Source organism: Bacidia gigantensis (assembly GCF_019456465.1).
Source record: "Bacidia gigantensis strain McMullin 20006 chromosome Unknown contig_180, whole genome shotgun sequence".
In the NCBI taxonomy this organism is placed as follows: domain Eukaryota; kingdom Fungi; phylum Ascomycota; class Lecanoromycetes; order Lecanorales; family Ramalinaceae; genus Bacidia; species Bacidia gigantensis.
Window position 1 is genome coordinate 1296882 of NW_025408596.1, and position 20981 is coordinate 1317862.

The 20981-nt window shown below is 48.6% G+C and overlaps 5 protein-coding genes across 5 annotated transcripts; 4 read left to right on the plus strand and 1 right to left on the minus strand.

The window, feature by feature from the left end:
* Positions 1–448: 448 nt before the first annotated feature.
* Positions 449–1451, plus strand: KY384_003306 (uncharacterized protein; the record flags this gene model as incomplete). Its single annotated transcript, XM_044811824.1, has 2 exons — positions 449–1195; positions 1245–1451. 2 exons carry the CDS (start codon positions 449–451, stop codon positions 1449–1451), a joined length of 954 nt encoding a protein of 317 aa, XP_044670957.1.
* Positions 1452–1741: 290 nt separating this feature from the next.
* TIF35 (translation initiation factor eIF3 subunit g) lies at positions 1742–2948 on the plus strand (the record flags this gene model as incomplete). Its single annotated transcript, XM_044811825.1, has 5 exons — positions 1742–1770; positions 1825–1877; positions 2013–2584; positions 2655–2826; positions 2896–2948. 5 exons carry the CDS (start codon positions 1742–1744, stop codon positions 2946–2948), a joined length of 879 nt encoding a protein of 292 aa, XP_044670958.1.
* A 3043-nt stretch (positions 2949–5991) lies between these two features.
* Positions 5992–7904, plus strand: KY384_003308 (uncharacterized protein; the record flags this gene model as incomplete). Its single annotated transcript, XM_044811826.1, has 2 exons — positions 5992–6019; positions 6076–7904. 2 exons carry the CDS (start codon positions 5992–5994, stop codon positions 7902–7904), a joined length of 1857 nt encoding a protein of 618 aa, XP_044670959.1.
* Positions 7905–8685: 781 nt separating this feature from the next.
* PNS1 (putative choline transporter, neither null mutation nor overexpression affects choline transport) lies at positions 8686–10402 on the plus strand (the record flags this gene model as incomplete). The annotated part of the gene is made up of 3 exons (XM_044811827.1): positions 8686–8910; positions 8982–9916; positions 9970–10402. 3 exons carry the CDS (start codon positions 8686–8688, stop codon positions 10400–10402), a joined length of 1593 nt encoding a protein of 530 aa, XP_044670960.1.
* A 3017-nt stretch (positions 10403–13419) lies between these two features.
* KY384_003310 (uncharacterized protein) lies at positions 13420–18470 on the minus strand (the record flags this gene model as incomplete). The annotated part of the gene is made up of 5 exons (XM_044811828.1): positions 13420–16644; positions 16698–17191; positions 17453–17759; positions 17890–18408; positions 18465–18470. The coding sequence occupies 5 exons, from the start codon at positions 18468–18470 to the stop codon at positions 13420–13422; spliced, it is 4551 nt and encodes a 1516-aa protein (XP_044670961.1).
* Between the last annotated feature and the right edge of the window lie 2511 nt (positions 18471–20981).

Sequence of the window (20981 nt, forward strand, 5' to 3'; positions counted from 1 at the left end):
AACTGCGTGCGCTGATTGGTCGGCAAATCTTGGCGCACAAAATTTGCCACCATTTCCGCTGTTCCGCCTTGTTGTACAACATCACCCCTTGCTTACCTCACCACACCGTCCCTCTACAGAGATATGTAAGCGTCTAATTGTTAAGTAAAGCTGCTCGATCGGGCTTTTATGCATATGCCCGGACTCGCGCGACCATGCTGGTTGCGGTACCTTCAAAATCTAAAATGGTAAATGCTACTTTAATGCATTACTCCCGTGGGATTCTCGTCGATAGGCCTCGGAAATAAAGGCCATGTGTTGGACGCTGTCAAATAGTGCTTGTAGTGCGAAAATTTATCTGACAATCCTTCTTCTTCTTCTTCTTTCATATTGCGTCCTACTCGTCCTAGATTCTCTTTTGCGTCAGGTACTCATCAATAAGACTCACTACCATGGCTCCGCAATTAGCATGGATTGGTTTGGGAAACATGGGTCGGGCATGTATTTCACCCTGTCGATTAGAGTAAAGCTCATCGTGCTCCAGGGCATGTGTAAGAACCTCGTGTCGAAAGGAAACTTGGAGAAGCCACTCATCATCTTCAACCGCACAAAGCAACGTGCCGATGATCTCAATGCAAAGCTAGGCACCGGAAAATCTGTTGTAGCGTCAGAGTTGGGCGATGCGGTGCAAAAGGCGGACATTGTTTTCACCTGCCTTGGTGACGATACCGCTATCACTGACGCCATTGCGACCGCTTTGAAGCAGGATGTCAAGGACAAGTTGTTTGTGGACTGTTCGACCGTCCACCCGTCGACTACAGGAACAATTGCAAACTCAATTGAATCACAAGGGGCTGAGTTCGTGAGCTGTCCTGTATTTGGGGCCCCTGCGATGGCGGAAAGTGGGCAGCTTGTCTGTGTTTTAGCAGGCCCTTCATCCGCTACAGACAAGGTCAAGCCGTATTGCAAGGGAGTCATGGGCCGCGCGAATATTGACTTCAGTGACCAGCCTCAGCAAAAGGCATCTTTACTAAAGATCATTGGCAATACTTTCATCCTGAACATGATTGAAAGCGTGTCTGAGGGTCATGCGCTTGCTGAAAAGAGCGGTTTGGGGAATGAGAATCTCCATCAGTTCATCGAGAATCTTTTCCCGGGGGTATATACAGCATACTCTGGTCGTATGATGAGCGGGGATTACTACAAGCGGGAAGAGGTGTGTCGAAACAAGATGCAGAATCCCTTCCACTACTCACATTTTGCAGCCCCTTTTCGGTGTAGACTTGGCACGAAAGGATGCTAAGCATGCTATGGACCTTGCTCAAGCATCAGGAACCAGGATGAAGGATATCGAGGTCGCTGATGGCCATCTCACAGATGTGCAAAAACATATGGGATCGAAAGGCGACATCGCAGGTATTTATGGAGCGGTCAGACAGGAAGCAGGATTGAAGTTCGAGAACAAGGATTAAAGGTAACATTGTTGCACAACGTTTAGCTCACCGAGAGATCTGCATCGCTTGTCAAGATCCTGTTCTGAGAAGCAGAAGTATCCTACCGCAAGCGCATGCAGAAAATGCTCTCTTTCATAGCTACCTTTCATAAGATTCGCACGCTAGGTAAAAGGCGATCTTAGTAATATCATTAGCATTTGCTGTTTCTCAGCATGTTCATTGCGGTTGCAAGAGTTTCTCATTTTGAAGATTGAAAGGGACAGTGAGCGGCTGCCGCGTAGGACACATTCTTTGCATATGGCGCTAGCATGAAACGGGGAACTACCTCGGCCCGATCGTAGGTAAACCCTAAAATTTTCGCCCACCTATTCTGACCAATTCATTCTATTAGAATATTCTTGTCTACGCCTACAGAGCTGACTACATTGAAAATCGAAGATCAAAGTAAACCAAGATGTCCAAATTAGCAACGCGTCCAGACTGGGCTGATGACGAAGGCAAGTAAGCTCGACTTGAAGGCACGCACATATTCTAAGAAGCACAGAATTTGACGACCCCTCTGCCCTCCCCCGCAACAAGTTACAACCAACAAAGATGGCACCAAGACTGTTATATCGTATCGATTTAACGATGATGGCAAGCGTGTGAAGACTACAAGACGAATACGTACGACGGTGGTCAAAGAAACGGTGAACCCACGAGTCGCAGAACGGCGAGCATGGCCAAAGTTTGGACTCGAAAAGGGTCACCCAGCCGGTCCTTCCTTTGATACTACTTCCGTAGGCGAGAACATTATATTCAGACCTAGCGTAACATGGAAGAAAGACGACAAGGAAGAGGCTACTAAGAAGGATGACCCTAAGGAGAAGCTGAAGAACATGAAAGTCAAGTGCAGAATTTGTGACGGAGAACATTTTACAGCTCGGTGTCCTTTCAAGGATACTATGGCACCCATGGGTGAGAATGGAGATGTCGCTGCTGATGGCGCAGGGGCAGACGGCGAAGAGGGTGCAGTCAAAGAGGGCGGGCTGGGCTCTGGGGCAGGTGGCTACGTGCCACCGCATTTGAGGAAGGGAGCAAATGCTGCGGGAGGAGAAAGAATGGGTGGGAAGTACGAGAGGGATGACCTAGCTACCCTAAGAGTCACAAATGTGCGTATTCACGCGACGCAGAAGGAGGAGTACTGGATGGGCTTGTGCACATTGCTGACTTGATGGACAGGTCTCAGAGTTTGCAGAGGAGAATGATCTTCGTGAAATTTTTGAACGCTTCGGACGAGTAACACGGGTTTTCCTCGCGAAGGATAGAGATACGGGCCGGGCAAAGGGCTTCGCTTTCATTAGCTTTGCGGATAGGAGCGATGCCGCAAAGGCTTGTGAGAAGATTGATGGCTGTAAGTCTTGCTGCGCATAGGATTGCTGTGGGTTCGAAACGTTATGAACAGTGCTGACATTTTCCGTAGATGGGTACGGACATTTGATTCTCCGTGTCGAGTTTGCTAAACGAGCTACGTAAAACGAGCAAATGGATGAATAATTAGTGCTAGCTCTTGCATAGAATGTATGACATCGTGATGACAATCTGATGACTGAGCAAGTCCTATCCTGCTTACCTCTCGCATTGAACTTGTGGGTGGGTCAAGGGAGACACCGATTAGCTGATCTCCAAACCCAGTAACCTTTTATCTTGGGACTTACACCCGCATCATCGACGAGGGCTCTACTAAAGCAACTGGCCACTGCCTTTCCTGAGTGATCTGCAGCAGGAGTTCCACTGAAATCTCACCCTGGCATTCAAGGTGAGGCCACGGTGCCAAAGGCTCGATTGCATTGGACGAGTCGTACATTCTTACGCAGCCGCCCAGCATCAATCATTGTGAGAAAAGCGGAATTCTTGAGGTCCTAAAACAAGGCAACTGGGTGGCATGAAGAGTTCAAGGACTAAGTGTGAGTTGGCGTGACGCCATCTGACTGACAGCCCACCACAAGAATGCCCAAATGCCCGTTCAAGCAGCTCGTTTCGGTTTCTTCCTTGAGGGCTCTCTCTTTTCGAGGCCTCGAGCTCTGTGTATCCCACGCAATAGCATGCCCCCACAGTCTAGTGCCTAGCTCAAGGAAGCCTGAACACGCCAGCGCCAACGAGCCGAGGCCAGGCTATTCCATCGGTACGCTGTTCGGTGGCTTTTCGAAGACTGGCCTCCCTTCATGAGGCACATGCGCTCGGATCCTGATGGACGATGTCAACCACACCTCTCGGACCTTACAGAATGAGGATTCAAGAATCGTTTCGTGAGGATCATCACCGATGGTGCGCCTAATGCAGCAGGAACAGCTGTTGCTATTCCGTTGGAAATGCCATCACTGGTGCTGCTTTATGGTCTCGGTTACGCTCACGACCGTGAATTCCATGATCGACACGCTACTGAAATTTGGATGTTGAGACCAAATTTGCGTGCTCGGGGTTCTATGTTCACTAGCTTTGCGTTGCGCAAAGGCTTCGATTGGCCTTTACAAACCATGTCGGGAAAGCTGGGAAAACAATGAAAGCTAGCCTCTTTCAATTCCAACGGCAAGGGGATGTCTTGAACTTCAGAAGAAGCGTAAGAGCATATTGGAGGCACCAGATTCAGAATGGTAGTGCAGAACATGAGGGACTTGAAAATCGTTCTCGATCAATACCGCCGAGCATCAAGAACCACAAGACGTCCAACCACCAGCCCCAATTGCTGGAGCTGTCCGTGATTGTCTCGGCAAACAAGCCACCAGGTGCCGCTTGATTTTCAACATTCGGGCCGCGACATTCGTTCTTACCTTGGTGGGTCCTAAATCAGCTAATTATTCAATTTTGAAATTGGGTCTGTCACATCCCGTGAAGCCGGTACAAGCGTGAGCATATCATTAATTTGGCAGAAGTAAGCAGGCTACTGCTCTCGCGAGCCTGCAGCCATTCGTGTTCAATACCCGCAGAAATTTATCGACAAGGTAACTGACTTCTCGTTTTCGAGAAACCCCAGGCATTCTAATGGTAGGCAGCGCCAACAATGCCATCCTCACTCAGCACATTTCGCAGAATTCTTCGCTTAGGCAGGCCTCCACCCTCACTACGGCTGCGAAACGTCCGGCTTGCGGCGAACGTGGGTCGGGTGACTGTGGATCAACGCATTGACGACTGACACGAAAAAAACCGAAAGTCATTGGAAGAAATTGGGTTGAGTGTACAAATGGCGAGACCTTTAAAAGCAATCGGCGATGAGTCGAGGCCAGGAAAAGGCTTTACCCGATGCATTGCAGGCTCGGCAGGGTGCGTTGGCTGCGACACAAGCATGATCGACGATGCCGTGAAACAAGCTGAACGGAGGGTTAGCTCTGCACAGGGTCGTCGAATCTTGGACCGCTCACCTCGTCCGGATCTGAAGGCAAGGCGCACTAAGCTGTAAGAGACATGACTCTCAGCCTAAACGTAGCAGTAGTAGTGAAGCTCAAGCCAACGGAGCCGAGGGGTAGCGATTGCGAGAGGAATCAGGGAATTGTATATCCGCAGGCTCGAGGCCCCTCTTCCATCGAGAGGCTCTGCTGGAAAGTGGCAATCACGTTATGAGGGTACTAATAAGGGCGAGAATGTGATTGCAGCGGCCATGTGAGGGTCGCCAAAGTGCCTCAGACCTTGGGGATGCACAGTGTCTTCCAAGCGAGGGTCAAGTTGCTCGTCTTCCCTGCCTTCCCTGCGCTCTCTGCCCTGCCAATTCGTTTCCGGCAATTCGCCTGGTCTGTGCAACGAAGGAAAGGGCTTGGAGGCGTTAGTCACTGCTAATTCAAGGTTTACCCTGCATCCGCCCAGCGTCTGCGTGCCTCTGCACCATTTCCATTTCTGTAGCAAATTCCAATTGCCCTGTGCTCCTTGCCGGCATTGCAGTCTGCAACAGCATCTCGCGACGCATTATCTGGACTCTTTCTCCTGAAATATCACCTCCTCTGCGATCACACCGCTTGCTCGCTTTTGCCGCAATACGACCGGTCACTTGGCCCGGATCCAAGACGAGAACGCCACCCATTGCTTGGATCACATTACGGCCTTCTTGACACTCATTTTCGCACATACGCACTTAGCCTATCAGACGATTTGATGCAGTCGTTGCGTGCAATTCGCTGATTCCTATTTCCCCTCGTCGGAGCCTTAGTGGCAAGCCAGGAGGGCTCATATAATAAGGGTGGAGAATCATTCTCGCAACGCACGCGTGATAGCGTAAAATAGCAGTGAAGAACTGCAAGGACAAGCTCGTGACTCTAGTGTTGTCATATCCTCTGATATCCTCTGCTCCGAGGATCTAGCGTCACCCATCCCTAATAGCAATCACCCCACCACATCATTCACTAAGTCAACCATCAAAATCATTTAAGCTTGACACCCGAGTACAAGCGTCCTCCGGTGGTTTATATTAGCCTCAAAACGTTGATCTCTACACCTACTCGCTCATCCTCGATTGTCGCTGGCGAACATTTGAATCGTTCCTTCTACACTGCGTCATCTCATCCATGATTTCATCCTTACATAAGCCATCATGGAAACCACATTCATCACAATACACGGTATGTCGGCATGCCTTGCTCTGCAGCTCAAGATCAGACACTGACAGGTCATGCAGATGTATCCCTAGATGCTCGAATCCTCTATGTATCGCAATCTATCGAAGACATACTTGGATACCATCCAAACGAAGTCGTAGGCAGGTCATGTTGGGAGTACTTCCACCCAGACGAGATCCCTTTCGCACAAGCAATACATGGAAGAAGTATCCGTCTGGACAAAGCCGCAGTTTTGAACTACTGCCAAGTCAAGAACAAGCAGGGGCAATGGGTAGGATGTGAGTGTGTATTTACAGTGGTGCACGATACTCTCGTTGCAAGTACTAGTATATACAAACGAGGGGTCAGAAGCCAGAGTATGTTCCAATCCAGCAGATGTGTCCAATCGGCGGCTAACCGAAGCTTAGAACGAGCCAAAGATGCACCCGTCATTCGGCGACTCTTCTCGTCGTCCCCTCGAGACCCACGTTACCACATGTTGCAATACATCTCAGCCAAATTTTCTCATCGAATTCAACCGAACATTCATGAGCCACGAGCCGCCTTGTTTCTCAATCGTTTCTCTCGAACCTTGACCATCATGTTTGCTACGAACGGGCTCGCCAGTCTTCTAGGCATCACCAATGACCAGCTCATTGGCAAGAGTTTCTATTATTGCATACAAGAGAATTGTTTGCGTGAAGGCGTCAAGTGCCTCGAAAGTGCTAAAGCCAACGATTCGATAGCATATCTTCGCTTCTGGTTCCGCGATCCCCGGCAGGAAGATTTCCGGATTAATCGTGATGAGCGCATAAGTGAAGACCACAGCAGTGGAGATGATGATGACGGAGGCGTCCATCTATCGGAGTTGATGAGTCAAGATGGTAGCGAAAACGCAGTTACAACAGGCTCGTCTAATTCCGTGAGGTCGTCTGTAGAACGGGAGTCACGGCAACCACAACCCATGGAACCGACTTCGCGGACTTCTTCGGGAAACAGCACGGATTCGGATGCCAATGCCCAAGATAGGATTTTCGACAGAGCAGAAGGCCAAGATTCGAGGACGTCCTCCATATCCGTACCAGATGAGCCAAGGCAATCGTCGTCGCAAGTAGTGAATCAGGTTGAGCTCGAGGCCGTCGTCTCGTGTACTTCGGACGGATTGGTGGTGGTGCTCCGCAAAGCTAGACCGCTTGTCCCAAATGCCATCAGCTCAGAATCTACTGCAGAGCCGTATCGGAATGGCTTGTTCGCGTCGCCGTGGGCAAATAATCCTATCATACCTGATCTGGATAACCGGAGTGGGCCATTAACGCCTAACACTGCACCCGACCGATTCCCTGTCAATCCTACTGCCCAACAAGCCGAGGCTGCTGTGAACAGAGGCCCAGCCACGGAAACTTTCATCAATTCCATTCGCGAGGTCGCTGTTTTCGCCTGGGCATTGACCGGTATCAATGGATCGCTTGCCCAGTATGGACGTGGGACTCCAAGCGGGGAGGCACAACCGGACCAACTTCAAGTTTGGGACCCGCGAAGTAACTCTGGCCCCCAGTACATGCATTATGAAGCTTCCCAAGCCCCTCAACCGCAGGATAACCCTCAACCTGCATACCGGAGCCCTAATGATCAAGCAGCCGAGATTGCTGCCCGGCGGTATCAGACATACAGCTATATCACCGGCCTTCCGGACACATACGATGAGGAGATGCCTCTTGATGACGATGTGATGCAGATTGACAGCCAGACTGGTGCGCCGCCCGTGGATGGTCAACTGCAAAATCGTCAAGTTTATGATGCAAAGAAGCAAAACGATCACGGCTTTGGACAATCACAGCAACTACCTCCACCTCACGGGTCAAGCAATGGATCCTACCCACCTCACAGCCAATGGCGACAGGGCCAGTAGTGAGATTGAATGTTTTTACATTATACGGATTATACAGAACATCAGATGGGTTGCAAAAACCTTACAACAGCCTCATCCCACTCATGAGAGCTTGTACGATAAATAACAGTGTTTGAAATGGACGATCGTGCAAGTCACTTCCTCAACCAAGAACATGCACGATATGGATGAGTTGGAAAGGGCATTACGAAGCTACGTTTGCACGATATGCGTGAGCGATGAGACGGGAGATAAACATTCTAATGAGCAAAACCGTGGGCGGGGTCGTATGTATCCAGCGGGTTATTCGGATACACAGTTGAACGTGAAATAGCAAAGCATGAAATATGATGTTTTTTCCTCTTGCATCTTGTCGACACCATGAAGCAATCCTCAGCCCCTTTCTAGACTTCCGTTCCGTCAGCGCCGTGGCTTCTGGTGGCTTCATCAAGCAAAATCCAAAAGGGACTAGTGGCGCCTTGGCACAGATAAGCATAACCTGATGCCCCCTGCCGTCGTTCCGGCCGATCTCATAACGTCATCGCGTCCAGACCGACCAAGAGTCCAAGACCTTGGAAATTCTAGTCTGCCATTGCTTTAGCTACTTCGTACACTGACTAGGCTCAACGATCAATTTGCTTTCGCTCGGCCATTGTCGTCCATCTCACGTGCAATATTGATTCTGCCTCGCATGCAATCTGCTCTCATTCCATAATTTTCGAACGACCTGGCCGACGCGCCCGAAGCATCGCACATCCATTCCGACAATAAGAGTGGGCTGTGAGGCCAGAGACGCGACGCCATGGCTCAAAAGCACAGAGAAGCAGACTCATACTATAATGACCCTAGCGGTCCACAGCCCATGCAATACCAAGAGCCCCAACAACCATACCAGCAGGCTCCCCCAATTATTCATCAAATTACAACCCTGGACCACCACAACAGGCGCCCAATTACTCGGACGGCAAGCAAACGTTTGAACAGACCTTCAAGCTTGATAAGCCCAAGTACAATGATTTGTGGGCCGGTATACTTGTATGCGCCCCTCCTATAAACAGGTCGAAACCCAAGAAATAACTGACGATTGACTGTGCACAGTTCATCCTCACAGTCCTCGGCTTCGCAGCCATATCCGGCATCTCCCTCCAAGGCTACTCTGCCAACAAACAATCGAGCGGAAACGGCATTTATCACAACGATAACAACTTCTCCTTAAACACCAACACCATCGTCCTCTTCGTCTTCGTCCTATGCGTCGCACTGGTCTTCTCATGGTCCTACTTCCTGCTAGCCCGGATGTTCACCAAGCAATTCATCTGGATCACTGGTATCTTGCAGATCGTCTTCGGTATCGGCACCGCGGTGTACTATCTGATCAAGCACTATTACAGCGCAGGCATCGTGTTCGCGCTGTTTGCCATCTTCAGTATCATTTGTTTCGTCAGCTGGATACCGCGCATCCCATTCTCTGTGGCCATGCTGCAGCAGACCATGGATATCGCTAGGAGCTTTGGGCATGTCTTTCTCGTTTCGGCTATTGGTGGGATTGCTTCTGTCGCGTTTGGCGCGTGGTTTAGTGTCACTCTTGTGGCTATCTACGTCAAGTACGAGCCAAGTGGAGGAGGTCAAAATCCTGCATGTTCAGCTGGTAGTGGAAGCAGTGGTGCTGGAGGCTGCTCCTCCGCGAAAGTCATTGGGTTGATCGTGTTCGTGACATTTGCCGGATACTGGATCACTGAATGGTTGAAGAATACCATGCACAGCATCGTGGCGGGCGTTTATGGAAGTTGGTTTTTCTGCGCCGGCAAACCTGGTGGTATGCCGTCGGGCGCTACGAGAGGAGCGGCTAGGCGGTCATTGACGTACTCCTTTGGGAGCATCAGTCTGGGGAGTCTAGTTGTGGCACTGATCAACATGGTACGACAAGCTTGTAGTATAGCGCAGCGGCAAGAGGCTTCAGAAGGTAATATGGTCGCCTCGATCTTATTCTGCCTGCTGGGTTGCATCATTGGCATTATTGACTGGGCCGTTCAGTGAGTATCCTAAAGCCATGAACTCATAATGTTTTGGCTAAAGAGGTATCTAGATTCATCAACCGCTATGCGTTCTCGCACATCGCCCTGTACGGTAAAGCATACATCCCGGCCGCCAAAGATACCTGGACAATGATGAAGAACCGCGGCGTCGACGCCCTCGTCAACGATTGCCTGATCAGCCCCGTCCTGACCATGGGAGCCACCTTCGTCGGCTATCTCTGCGCCCTGCTAGCATTCCTTTACCTACAATTTACCAATCCGGAGTACAACAAAGGCGGCGAATTCACCCCAGTAGTTATGGCATTTAGCTTCTTGATCGGACTACAGGTGTGCCAGATCTTCATGACCCCATTGGGAAGCGGAGTAGATACGATCTTTGTGGCTATGGCATGGGATCCGGATGTCTTGATGCGGGATCATCCGGATTTTTACAATAGGGTCATTGGAGTTTATCCGAAGGTGCAGCAGTATATTCACGCATAACACGAACCGATCTACGCAAAATTTCAATGAAGGGATGGCAACCGGTGGATGGATCGCCGCAGCTATTCTAACATAGATATTCTATCACGTATACTCCAAAATAGAATTAGTCATTACTGTAATCGATGGTAGATGAAATCAGGGCTGCTTTAGAATAAATCGTGGATTGCCCGCCTCGTGCAAGGCGTCAGAGTCAAGAATTGTGTCTTAGTAAACTGTTTACCTCTTCAAGCACTGCCTAGCATTTGACTCTCACAGCTGCATATGGCCGCGCTTCGCTGAACCTAGCTGTTACTGTCCATATTTATCTCTTTCGCTTCCTACTGATGCTTTGGTTCCAACACGACCTTCCTGACCGACGACATCCCATAGGTCGACTAGTCGAAGACGAGCCCCGCCAAATGTCCATGGTAGGATGTAAGGCGCCATTGCTCCCGTCGACGATCAGCTGACAGGGCTCGTGCTGGGGCCGGTCTCCCTATGGCTGCCTCGAGAGCGAAGGTTGGAATATTTGGCGTGGTTCTGTGCTGTTTCACCAACCCTCGTCCGTCTTTCTGTGAACTTGAAGACGGGCTAGTAGGGCTCGCTCTGGGGTCGACCTCTCTATAGCTGCCCAAATAATGAAGGGAGTAGATCTCAGCTGATCCCTATTCTGACTTAGCGGCTCACATCCGCCTTTCCGCATGTTTGATATTCAGATACATGCCAATACCGCCGACGCTAGAATAGAGGTAGCGAAGGCCATTGAACTTGCAACCGGGTGTACGCATTCTCATTTTTCCAACCGATCCAGGGCAGCCTCCTCGAAAATCCCCACAATTCTTCCCTAGATGGCCAGTGCGAGCGAGGCATGTTATATCACAAACAGCCTCAGCTCACGCGTTCTCCGCCTGCCACCCGCCATACAGGCCCCTGTCGCTCCAAACCCCAGAAGATGGGAAATGTAGTGGCGTGCAGAACAGCAAACATTATAAAACACCAAGCTGGACCCAACCTGGTAAGCAAGACGTCCAAGACGGCTAGGCCTGCTGCAGCGAGCATGCATCTGATGATGCTGTTTACGGCTTGCAAAGAAGCAGATTGGTCAGGGTGATAAGACACGAGTAGGGTGTCCAGTGATTGTGCTTATAGATTTTGGCTCTATTGAAGGCGAAGTGGCTCTTACTGTGCAAAGAACCTGGTTGGAGAATCCTGTAAGAAATTGGAGGACACGGGATACTACTATGTGCTGGCTTTGTAAGCGGAGGGCTTCAAACACTCGGCATGGGATGCTTCACCGGTTGAGCATGTGGAGCCCATCCGTATGCGGCGATCAAGGATGCGCAGATGATGATGGAATACTTATGCATCCGAAGCCGGGCATGTTCGATGGGAAAGGTCGATAGATCGTCCCCTCTGACTCGGATAATGGTCAATCCTTTGGCTTTGGCAATTACTTTGTAATCTCGATCGAAGATTCTACCTAGGACAAGATTCAGCTTTTTGGGCTGCTGTTGAAGTCGATTCAGATGTCAGGCGAGGGACAAAGTACCAGCTATGACTGAAGCTATCAAGCAAGCAACGCCCCAAGGGATATAGATCAGATCTGCTGACAAGTGGTAAATTAAAGCGAAGAGTGTAGATGTAGATGCTTGTAAGCAGCAGTGGACCGTATAGCAGATGCCATAGCACAAGACAGCCGCGAAGGTTGCACCGCTTTTTAGTGGTAAGGGAAGCGAAAACTGGGTCGGCAATTTGGGTACATCGTCTTATTTCTCATGCTGAGAAGTCGACGACGAATCTTGCTGAGGGCGCAGGAGAGGAATGAGAGGGCTGTTGACGCGAGAAGTGCGGCGGCTCCCTTTGCCCACAATGCGCCTGCATGTCTCAGGAAGGAAACTGAACATTGTCAACAGCACAAGTGGGGATATGGTGGACAAGAACCAGAAAATGGATGGCCAGGCCCATCTGATGAGAAGCAACCCGGTGATCATAGGGGCGACACTTATTGGCGTGTTTAGACTTGGGGCATCGGTCAGTGGAGGCTCCACCAAGTGCCATCTTGTGTGACTAGAGAGCGTACAATATTGAGGCATTCCCAGAGAAGCCGTCTCTCTCGTGTGGTGTTGTCAGATCGCCAATAACACCATAAGTGACGGAGAAGCCGCCCACAATGTTCTATCTTACTGACTGTGGCAAGCAGAGTTCAACATTTTCAATACCCGATATTGCAGCAGCTACCCGATATTGCAGCAGCTTGAAGCATTCTCAACATGAACATCGCCGGATATGATCTTTGCAGGGCGATACCAATGTTGGCTACAGTGTAGACAGCCAGCGAAGCGGAGAGAACGATACGACGTCCATATCTGTCGGCAGTATTGCTGGTAATGACTGGAAATCTAATGCGATCATGTATCAGGTCACAGTAAGGTTGATTTTCCAAATGGATACGCCTAGGTCATAGGCCATAAACGCCGGATGAGAACCGCCCATCTCAGGCGGCGAAGAAGATGATCCATCTCCTCTGTGCGGGCTCGAATACAGAATACGCTGGCGCTGGTAAGGCTGGAGTAAGGGAGTCTTCACGTGCAGGCTGCTTGTTGCTAGTGTCGTGATTACCTTCTGCCATGACCAGATTCTCACAGGTGGCTTTCGGCACGACAGAAGAAATACACCAGTCTAAAGGTATAAAGTTACAAACATTGCCATCAGCGGTTTCCATGAACTATGGGGAATTGCGATGAGACATTGCTACAAATATAAGCTCAAGATCCTGAGTATCAGGGCTTTATAAAGTTTGACGTACTTGCGTTCTAGCTCTCCAGCTATTCCACAATGACCACTCACGGCGTGAATGCTGGAGAAGGCACTCAGGACCAGCCGTTCCCATGAAATGACCGACGGTTACTTGTCCCTATCTTGGCCGTTAAGGCCCGTAATATTCGAGCCTTTCTTTGTGTCATCATCGCCAGATCCGTAGAGATGTCTACTCAGTGGGCGTCCATGACTGTATCATTGGACTGTCAAAAAAAAAGCTAGCTCAAGACCTTCGTCTCTTTAAAGATGAGCCCGTTCCTCACCACAGTCAGCTCGTCATACAGACAAAACACCACGTCATCGTCAGCAGTCAGCGTAGGCAACACGCGGTGTCTAAGCAACATGAATTTATCAGGTACGTAAAAGTGTTGTGTATATTGGCCCAGCGCGAGTTGATTTTTGCTAATGCTGCAAAGCCATGAATTTTGGTGCAAGAACACAAAAGTTTGCGTCCGCTCGCTCACACCGATGAAATGCTTGCAGTATTTGGGAATCAATTCGCTCATGGTCGTCATCTTGCTTAGGTTGAAGAAAAACATGGAGGATGACGAGACGTATCCCGAGGCGTATTGAATGTCGAGGATCAGATTTTGTGTTTCTGGGTGAATGACTGCTGAATTAATGTCTGTCTCATTGTTACCCTCCCCAATATCGTATTCTAGATCAGCCTTGAAGTTATCGATCTTTGACGGGAAATCAGAGGCGCTAAATCTAGTCATTAGATGGCCTTGGATGAGAGCAAATTGTGTGGGCTGCTCTGATTGAGAGGGCACTTGGAGCCACCGCCAGACCTTTCTCTCGCCAAGTTCAAATTGCAATGTTCCTACGCATGAGCCGTCTTCCATGGAATAGACCTGGTCCGAGTGTGTCGTTGCCACAAGGAGGTAATCACCATTGAAGCACAGCTGCTTGATGGCTCCCTTGAGTGTTGCCGAGGAATATGTGTACAGGTGAGCCGGTGAAAGGGCTTGTTTTAGTTTCCAAACTTGAACACCACAATTGACATCGCTTGACGCCAATATGTCGCTGTGGCTAACCGCTAGTCCGCTGATGGTAGCGCCATCGGGATGGTTGTACAGCATTTGAATCTGTAGTCCTGTTTTTGTGTCGAAAGCTATGACCTGTCCATTGTGCTTCCCAGCAAGAATAAACGGTGAAGTGGGATGGGCACATAATGCCGTAATTTTTGCTATTCTGCGTGTCTCATACTCGCCCTCGGTGGCTACGAGATAATATGCGTCGTCGCTAATGCTTTGGTCCTCATTGATCTTCTTACGGGCAAGAGCTGCTGGGTTCCAGATCCGCATGCCAGAATCTATCACGTCAATTACGCTTGATCCATCTGATACAAAGTGAATGATCCGAGACGGTGTCGCTGGGGACGAGACGTGATACAGAAGGCCCAACGACTCAAAATCCCAAATTTGAAGAACCCCTAGCTTATTGGCGGTAGCAAGCGTTTTTCCATCCGGCGAACAAGACGCTGAGAGGATGCCGGCAGCACTTGGGGCGTCTTGAGCGCTCACTAGGAACCCTGTTTCTGGTTCAAAGAGAGCGAGTCTATGATCAGTGTAGACTATAAGGAGTAGGCTGATGTTGGGATTTGGGTTGAACAACAGAATCGCAGCAAGCCTGTTGTATTCATCACGTGGCCATGCAATGACTTCAGCTGTCTCGACCTCGAAAATACACACCGTACCCCACCGATACGCTATCGCAAGCATTTCCAGGTCGGCAGATAAAGACACGACATCAGGGGCCTTGGGTGCGGGCTCGCCACCGCCATCACTTTCAGGACTAGTATACATAAACGCTTGATCATCGAGAAGGGCACCGGTCGAAATGTCCCACTTCAGGACGTGCCCATGTTGGGATACGGCAACAATAGCATCGGGCGATGATGTGAGGAGAATACAGCGAAACCTGAGCCGATTTTGCCATATTGGGTTTCCCATGCGATCCATAAGAACGACCGATCTGGTCGTGCACGCCACAATAGATCTGTCCGTGAAATGAATAAGATCAATCGGATGTGTTTGGTGAAATACGCCCTCTTTTTGACAGCTTTTGCGGTTGAAAACATTGATATCGCCAGATTCTAGACCCACCGCAATGAGATTTTCGCCGCAGGAGACAGCCGCAGCTACGCTATCTTCTCCAAAATTGACGAATGCCACACAGTCATCCCACGTGTTCTCCTTGTGTCCTACGACCGACAATGCCAATGGCCCCGGTCGCCTTGCAAATTGCTTGTAAATAGCGGAATCAAGCGGACAGAAAGGGGGAATAACAAAATGGATGGACCACGGATCCTGCAAAAGAGCTGAGCCGAAGTTCGTTGCAATTCTACTCAAGTCTGTCGACCAGCTATCGACGATCTGTACTTCGCTACTGAGTGGTGGGAGGTATCTGGCTCTCCAGTCCAAATAGCTCTTTAAGTTCTTTGACACCCTGATCAAAGGGTACAGATCGTCCATCTGAGCGACCCTCTCGATCCACGAGAGAATGTTCGTCTTGAAAAAGAGGCTTAATGCCAGTAGAATCTCATCAGTCTTGGCTAAAGCAGAGCAAATATGCTCTGAGAACTGTGTTATTGAGTAATCCATCAGTGGCGATGGGTCTCGATTTTCACGAGCCAAAAACGACGTTTTCTGGTTTCGAGGTGGTTTCATTTCGCTACTCGAAAGCAGTTTCAAGCACGTCAAAGCAATTCTCTCATGTGCCTCTGGCTGAGAAATGTAAAACTCCCCAGCATCTTCGGAGAAGAGAAACTCGCGTGTTGTGGCATGGACAAGTCTGACAAAATCAGAATGATGGTCAACAACGACCAGCTGACCACAAAGTCCTTCCACAGCAGTTTTGGCACAGGGGAGAACAGTGTTGATATCCAACTTCAAGGCACTTGATAGTTCAGGTAGAGATAGGTCTCTTGAGCTTGCAACAACCCAAGCAAGTACAGCTCGAGCGATAGACTTCTCAACGGTGTTGTTCGCCATTGCGCTAACAGTCCTCTTATAAAAAGGGACCATTCCTCTAGGTATACTGTTGAGTATTTGCGTAAAGCTTTCTGGAACATATACCTTTTCGAGTTCGTCTAAGACTAGACGAACCCATAGGAAACAGGCATCGGACCTTCGTAAAAGAGTCTCACCTACATTCTCTTTTCCATTCACCATCTGGCTACCCAGACTGTGAACCCGCTGTTGGATATAGCAGTCGATATCCTTCGCGCTGTCCTCTGCTGGTATGTCAAAGTATGATATTGACATCCAACTTTCCAAGGAGCGTTGTATGCTGTGGAGCTCAGGAATTTTCCGACTCGTGAGAAAGATTTTGAGTGGGAACTTCAACTGAATGCCTCTAAGTAAAGTAAAGAGTTCTCGATACCTGGCGCACTCATCGATTGCATCAATCACCCAATACTGCGGTGTCCTTATGTTGACCTCGAAAAATGAGCATTTGAGGATACAACATCCAGATATTTGCGTTCACTTACCTGAAAAATGCCTTTTCTGAAAACTTTGGTCCAAATGGTAGTAGCGTCTTCATTGTCAAATATCGATCCTTCTTCACAGATTCCCATCAGCTTCTCACGGACCAAAGCATTTGACTTCGCCATCTGATATGCGGTAGATCTTAAAAAGTGGCTGGGAGATCGGGACGATTTACTTCCGACGTGAAAGTAATAATAAGAATACGCGAGCTGGAGCTGCGCCAACCGATCTATAACATGTGCTGCGAGATATGTTTTACCTGTTCCAGGATTTGCAGTGACCCAGAACATGCAAGGATTTTTCCCTGACATCGAGTTTTGGCAACGAACAAGCTGTCCAGTTGGATCCATCCAATGTTGAAAGTCCTCTCTGGCTTCGATCCACTGGCATGAACCTTCAACTCTATGATAGTCCTCATTCGGGTGATCTGTGATACCTAGAAATGACCTCAAGACTTTCATTTGTCCTCGAGACTCCTGCACAATGCTTGCAGTGCCTGTCAATTGTCAGTGTTCTGACATTGTAATCTTAATTGCGATTTCCACGTGCCGTCTTTCAGGATGTCCTGCGTCGCACCTATGATGGCGTTCTTCATAGTTACATAATTTTCGTCCTTCGGGCTGTCGAATTTGCAAATGTCCCGATGATTCGCGTTGAGGTACTGGACCCTTTCTCGTCCAGACCCAAGCCCTTCAATTACGAGACCATTAGATTGTTCGTTACATACGTTGATATGAGCATGATCAAAGGGCCCTACCCAGAATCGCCGAACGTTTCTCCACAATCAATTTAGACGAAAGACCAATCTTCATCGGAAGGGTCTCGTAGAAAGAGAATATCCGCAAATCGCTAGCAGCTTTCTCAAACTCTTCGTTGATCAATTGAGCTGATAGAGACCCAGTCGTGATATCCGTAATATAGTGACGTGAGGACATTATTCCGGAAACGAGCAGAATATTATTCAAGACTTCGGCGTAGTCAGATCCCCTGTGAGGAGTGGCCAAGAAGAATACACATTGGATGCGTCGCTGAAACTCCGGAATGTCATTGGCCAGGACAAAAGCCTATCATCATTAGCTTGAACAATTGTTCCTCAGATACCCGCACGTCAACGTGCCTACCCTCTTGATTACGAGTCCACCCATGGAATGACCAATCAGGAATATGGGTCCCTGTGAGACTTAACAATGCCACTTTTGATGGCATCCCTGACTTTACGTTTTCTTTGTCTCTCAGGCTCGGAGAGTTTCGCATTTCTTCCAAAAGGGACTGCCCAAAATCATGAATATTTAATATGCTGGACTTGGTATTGGCCCAGTCTGAGTCATAACCAAAGCTGTGTATGTTGGCATTGTGTAGCTCAGGCTCCAGAGGCAGCCAATATTGAGGCCAGAAAGTTCGGGGGTTCTTCCCCTTCCGCCAAGTCTTTACTGACCCACCCCGCAGACCATGTACGAGTATGATGTCCATGAGTGCCTCGGGGGAAGAATGAAGAAGCCGAAGCCCAAGAGGGCCACGGCCGGCTTTCTCGTCATCGTTGTCGATGTCCCTTCGAGCCCATGGACGGGTGAAACGCTTTTTTAAGGACGGGAGGACTGACCGCGAAGCAGGCTCGAGATATATGGAACTCGTACCAGAGCTGCTGCCCGCGGATAGTCCGTCGCGGTCAGAAATACCATGAGGGAGGCTTTCGTTATTAGAGCTCCCGCCAACCTGCAATTGATTGAGTATAGCGGCAATTCAAAGTGGAAAAGGGCAAGAGCACTTACCGACATGGCGAGAAAGGTATACACACGCGTACTCGCATTGCAAATAGAGGTCGAATGGTTTGAAAAGTAGCTTAAGCCTCTCTTAGCCCCTCGCGCGGCTTCGGTTGGGCTCACAAGGCTGATCGTTAGGTAGGAGGCTATGCATCTCAGCTTAGCTTCTTCGCATATTTGGAAATTTGTATGCTCCGCTCTTTGTATCATACAATTTGTTGTCTGTATTTACTTTTCAAAAAGTTGATTTTAGGAATAGATATGTTTAACTTAGAAGGGTTCAACCCCCAAATTGGATCAACCCATACTCTACATCGGATTCTGTCCACGTAATTTCCATCTTGATCGCGCATCTATGAGAATGCTCCCCACTACGTCAATTAAAAATTATATGCTTTCTCAGAATTAGTATCTCTCTTTATTTTAGTATCATCTATTATTATGTCTTGTTGTCATGTTGACTTAATAAGCAAATGTCTGTGCGTCTTTTTTCGATAGCCATGTACGCCAATCTTTGCTTTGCAGAGAAGCGTAGGTGGCTTCACCTGGGAGTTTCGGGGTTTCCAAGCTCTCGTATGGTCCAGAGAATTCATTTTAGGACTCTGAGTAGTTTGAACTGCTATTTCTCTGGCCCTTGAGTTATTCTCCTGGCGTGAATCGAGTAATATGGCGAGTCTGGGACGAATACATAGACCGTTGCCAAAGTGCTACTACCAGCACGGGTGAAAGGCATGTAGTACCGATGAAAAAATACGGACACCGGAGGACCATCTTTCTCGATGCATACTATGCTGGTCTACTGATTTGTGCATGAGATACATTTTGGACGGATAAAAAAGCGGCTCCATTCGCTCGGAGGTGGTCTCCATATCTTGGCAAATCTGAGCGACCCATCTTATTTCGTATCCTAACAAGTTTTAGCAGATAAGAGTGGGTGCTAGAACGGTACGATCACATGATGTTGTGGCAGAGTGAAACGCGCAAACTTCTCAGTCAATAATCATATATTAAGGCTTTTAAGGCCTAAGTCATCAAAACCGAAAAGGCCTGATCGCCAAGTAAACCATCTAGGCGTGAGATATGACCATTGGTCAAGTCGTCGTTTGTTTAGCCATTGTTAGGGGAAGCTGAAACATACATAACTTGATCCAAGGACCGTCATCACAGCGCACATGTGAAGGCCTTTGAAAGACAACAGTGCCTAGGTTCATCCCCAGAGTTATACAAATTGCCGTCGTTGGCTTACAAAAGATTACGCCCATGTATAGGGTGATATACCATTAAATACAAAGCATAACGAAGACACATGGAAGCTATATTTTCTATCTGCAATTTCAAATGACGCGGAAAGCATTGGTCTTTTTTTAGCAGTACATAGATTCACCAGAATACGGATACTTTTACCTTGTTCGTCCAGAAAAAGCTCAACTCCCAAAAGGCTTCGTAGAGTTCAAGGTTAAACGCAGCCCTATAGAATCACTCAAGATCCAGGCAAGGAGGGAGATTGCAGATGAGCACTTCGCTCACTATCCTACCGTCTCATACAACGTGAAACAAGATCGTAGGATTTTGAAATAACAAATCATGTATATAGGGATGTCCACAAAAGCAACGATTGGCTTTAAACATTGACTCTGCCGCTTGACCTTCGCCTCCTGTTAAATATCAATTTTACTTACTGCTTTAGGATTAAGCAAGATATGATCAAAGAAGTACAGGCATGCCATCCTTCAATTAGCTCTTTTACTTCGCTATAAGCATCTCCCTGTCATTTTCTGCTGAACCTCCGCGACATTCTTCTTTAGTGCTGCAATTTTATTGTCTGATTCACACGCGCTATCCTTCATACCTTTCGTTCTTGCCCCTGATGCCTCTATCGCGGTCCGATTCTCTTCAATCTTTTCTACATCCAGAGCCGCAATGACGCGGAGGTACATGTCACAACCAAGAACAATTGCTGCACGACAAATTGAATAAGCTTACTGCCTTTAAACCTGCATATTCACTGTACTAGTGACCGGCTGAAGACAAGTGAAGTATGAATAGTAACGAATAAGAAGCGGTCAAAATCCAGGCTGAAATTGAAAAACTTTTTGATAGGAGGGAACCGAACGTCAGAGGGGCGAGTAGCAACAGAAATGGACTTACCGAAGATGAGGTAGGGTACGTAAAGTCCACCAAGCTTGCGTTTTCCGGCAGAACTGAGTTCAGGCCACGAGTGATATTCGACTATACAGACGGCGGTTGTAAGGAAGGTTTGTAGAGCGAAGAGAAGGAAGACGAGGTGAGTGAGTGCCGTGTCTGGAAGTACGGTTCATCAGTACGAGCTCGAGTTGGACATGAAGAAGACGCTGTATTGACCAGAACGAATCATTTGGAGACAAAAGGGTCAACTAGTCAAGACTGAGCAGACACAAGGAATCAAATGGAAGTTCTTTATTGCGTCTCCTCCGTGGACGCCTTCTTCAATCCTGCGGAGCCATTCAAAATATTTACGATCGCACTGAGAAATGTTCAGACCAAGCG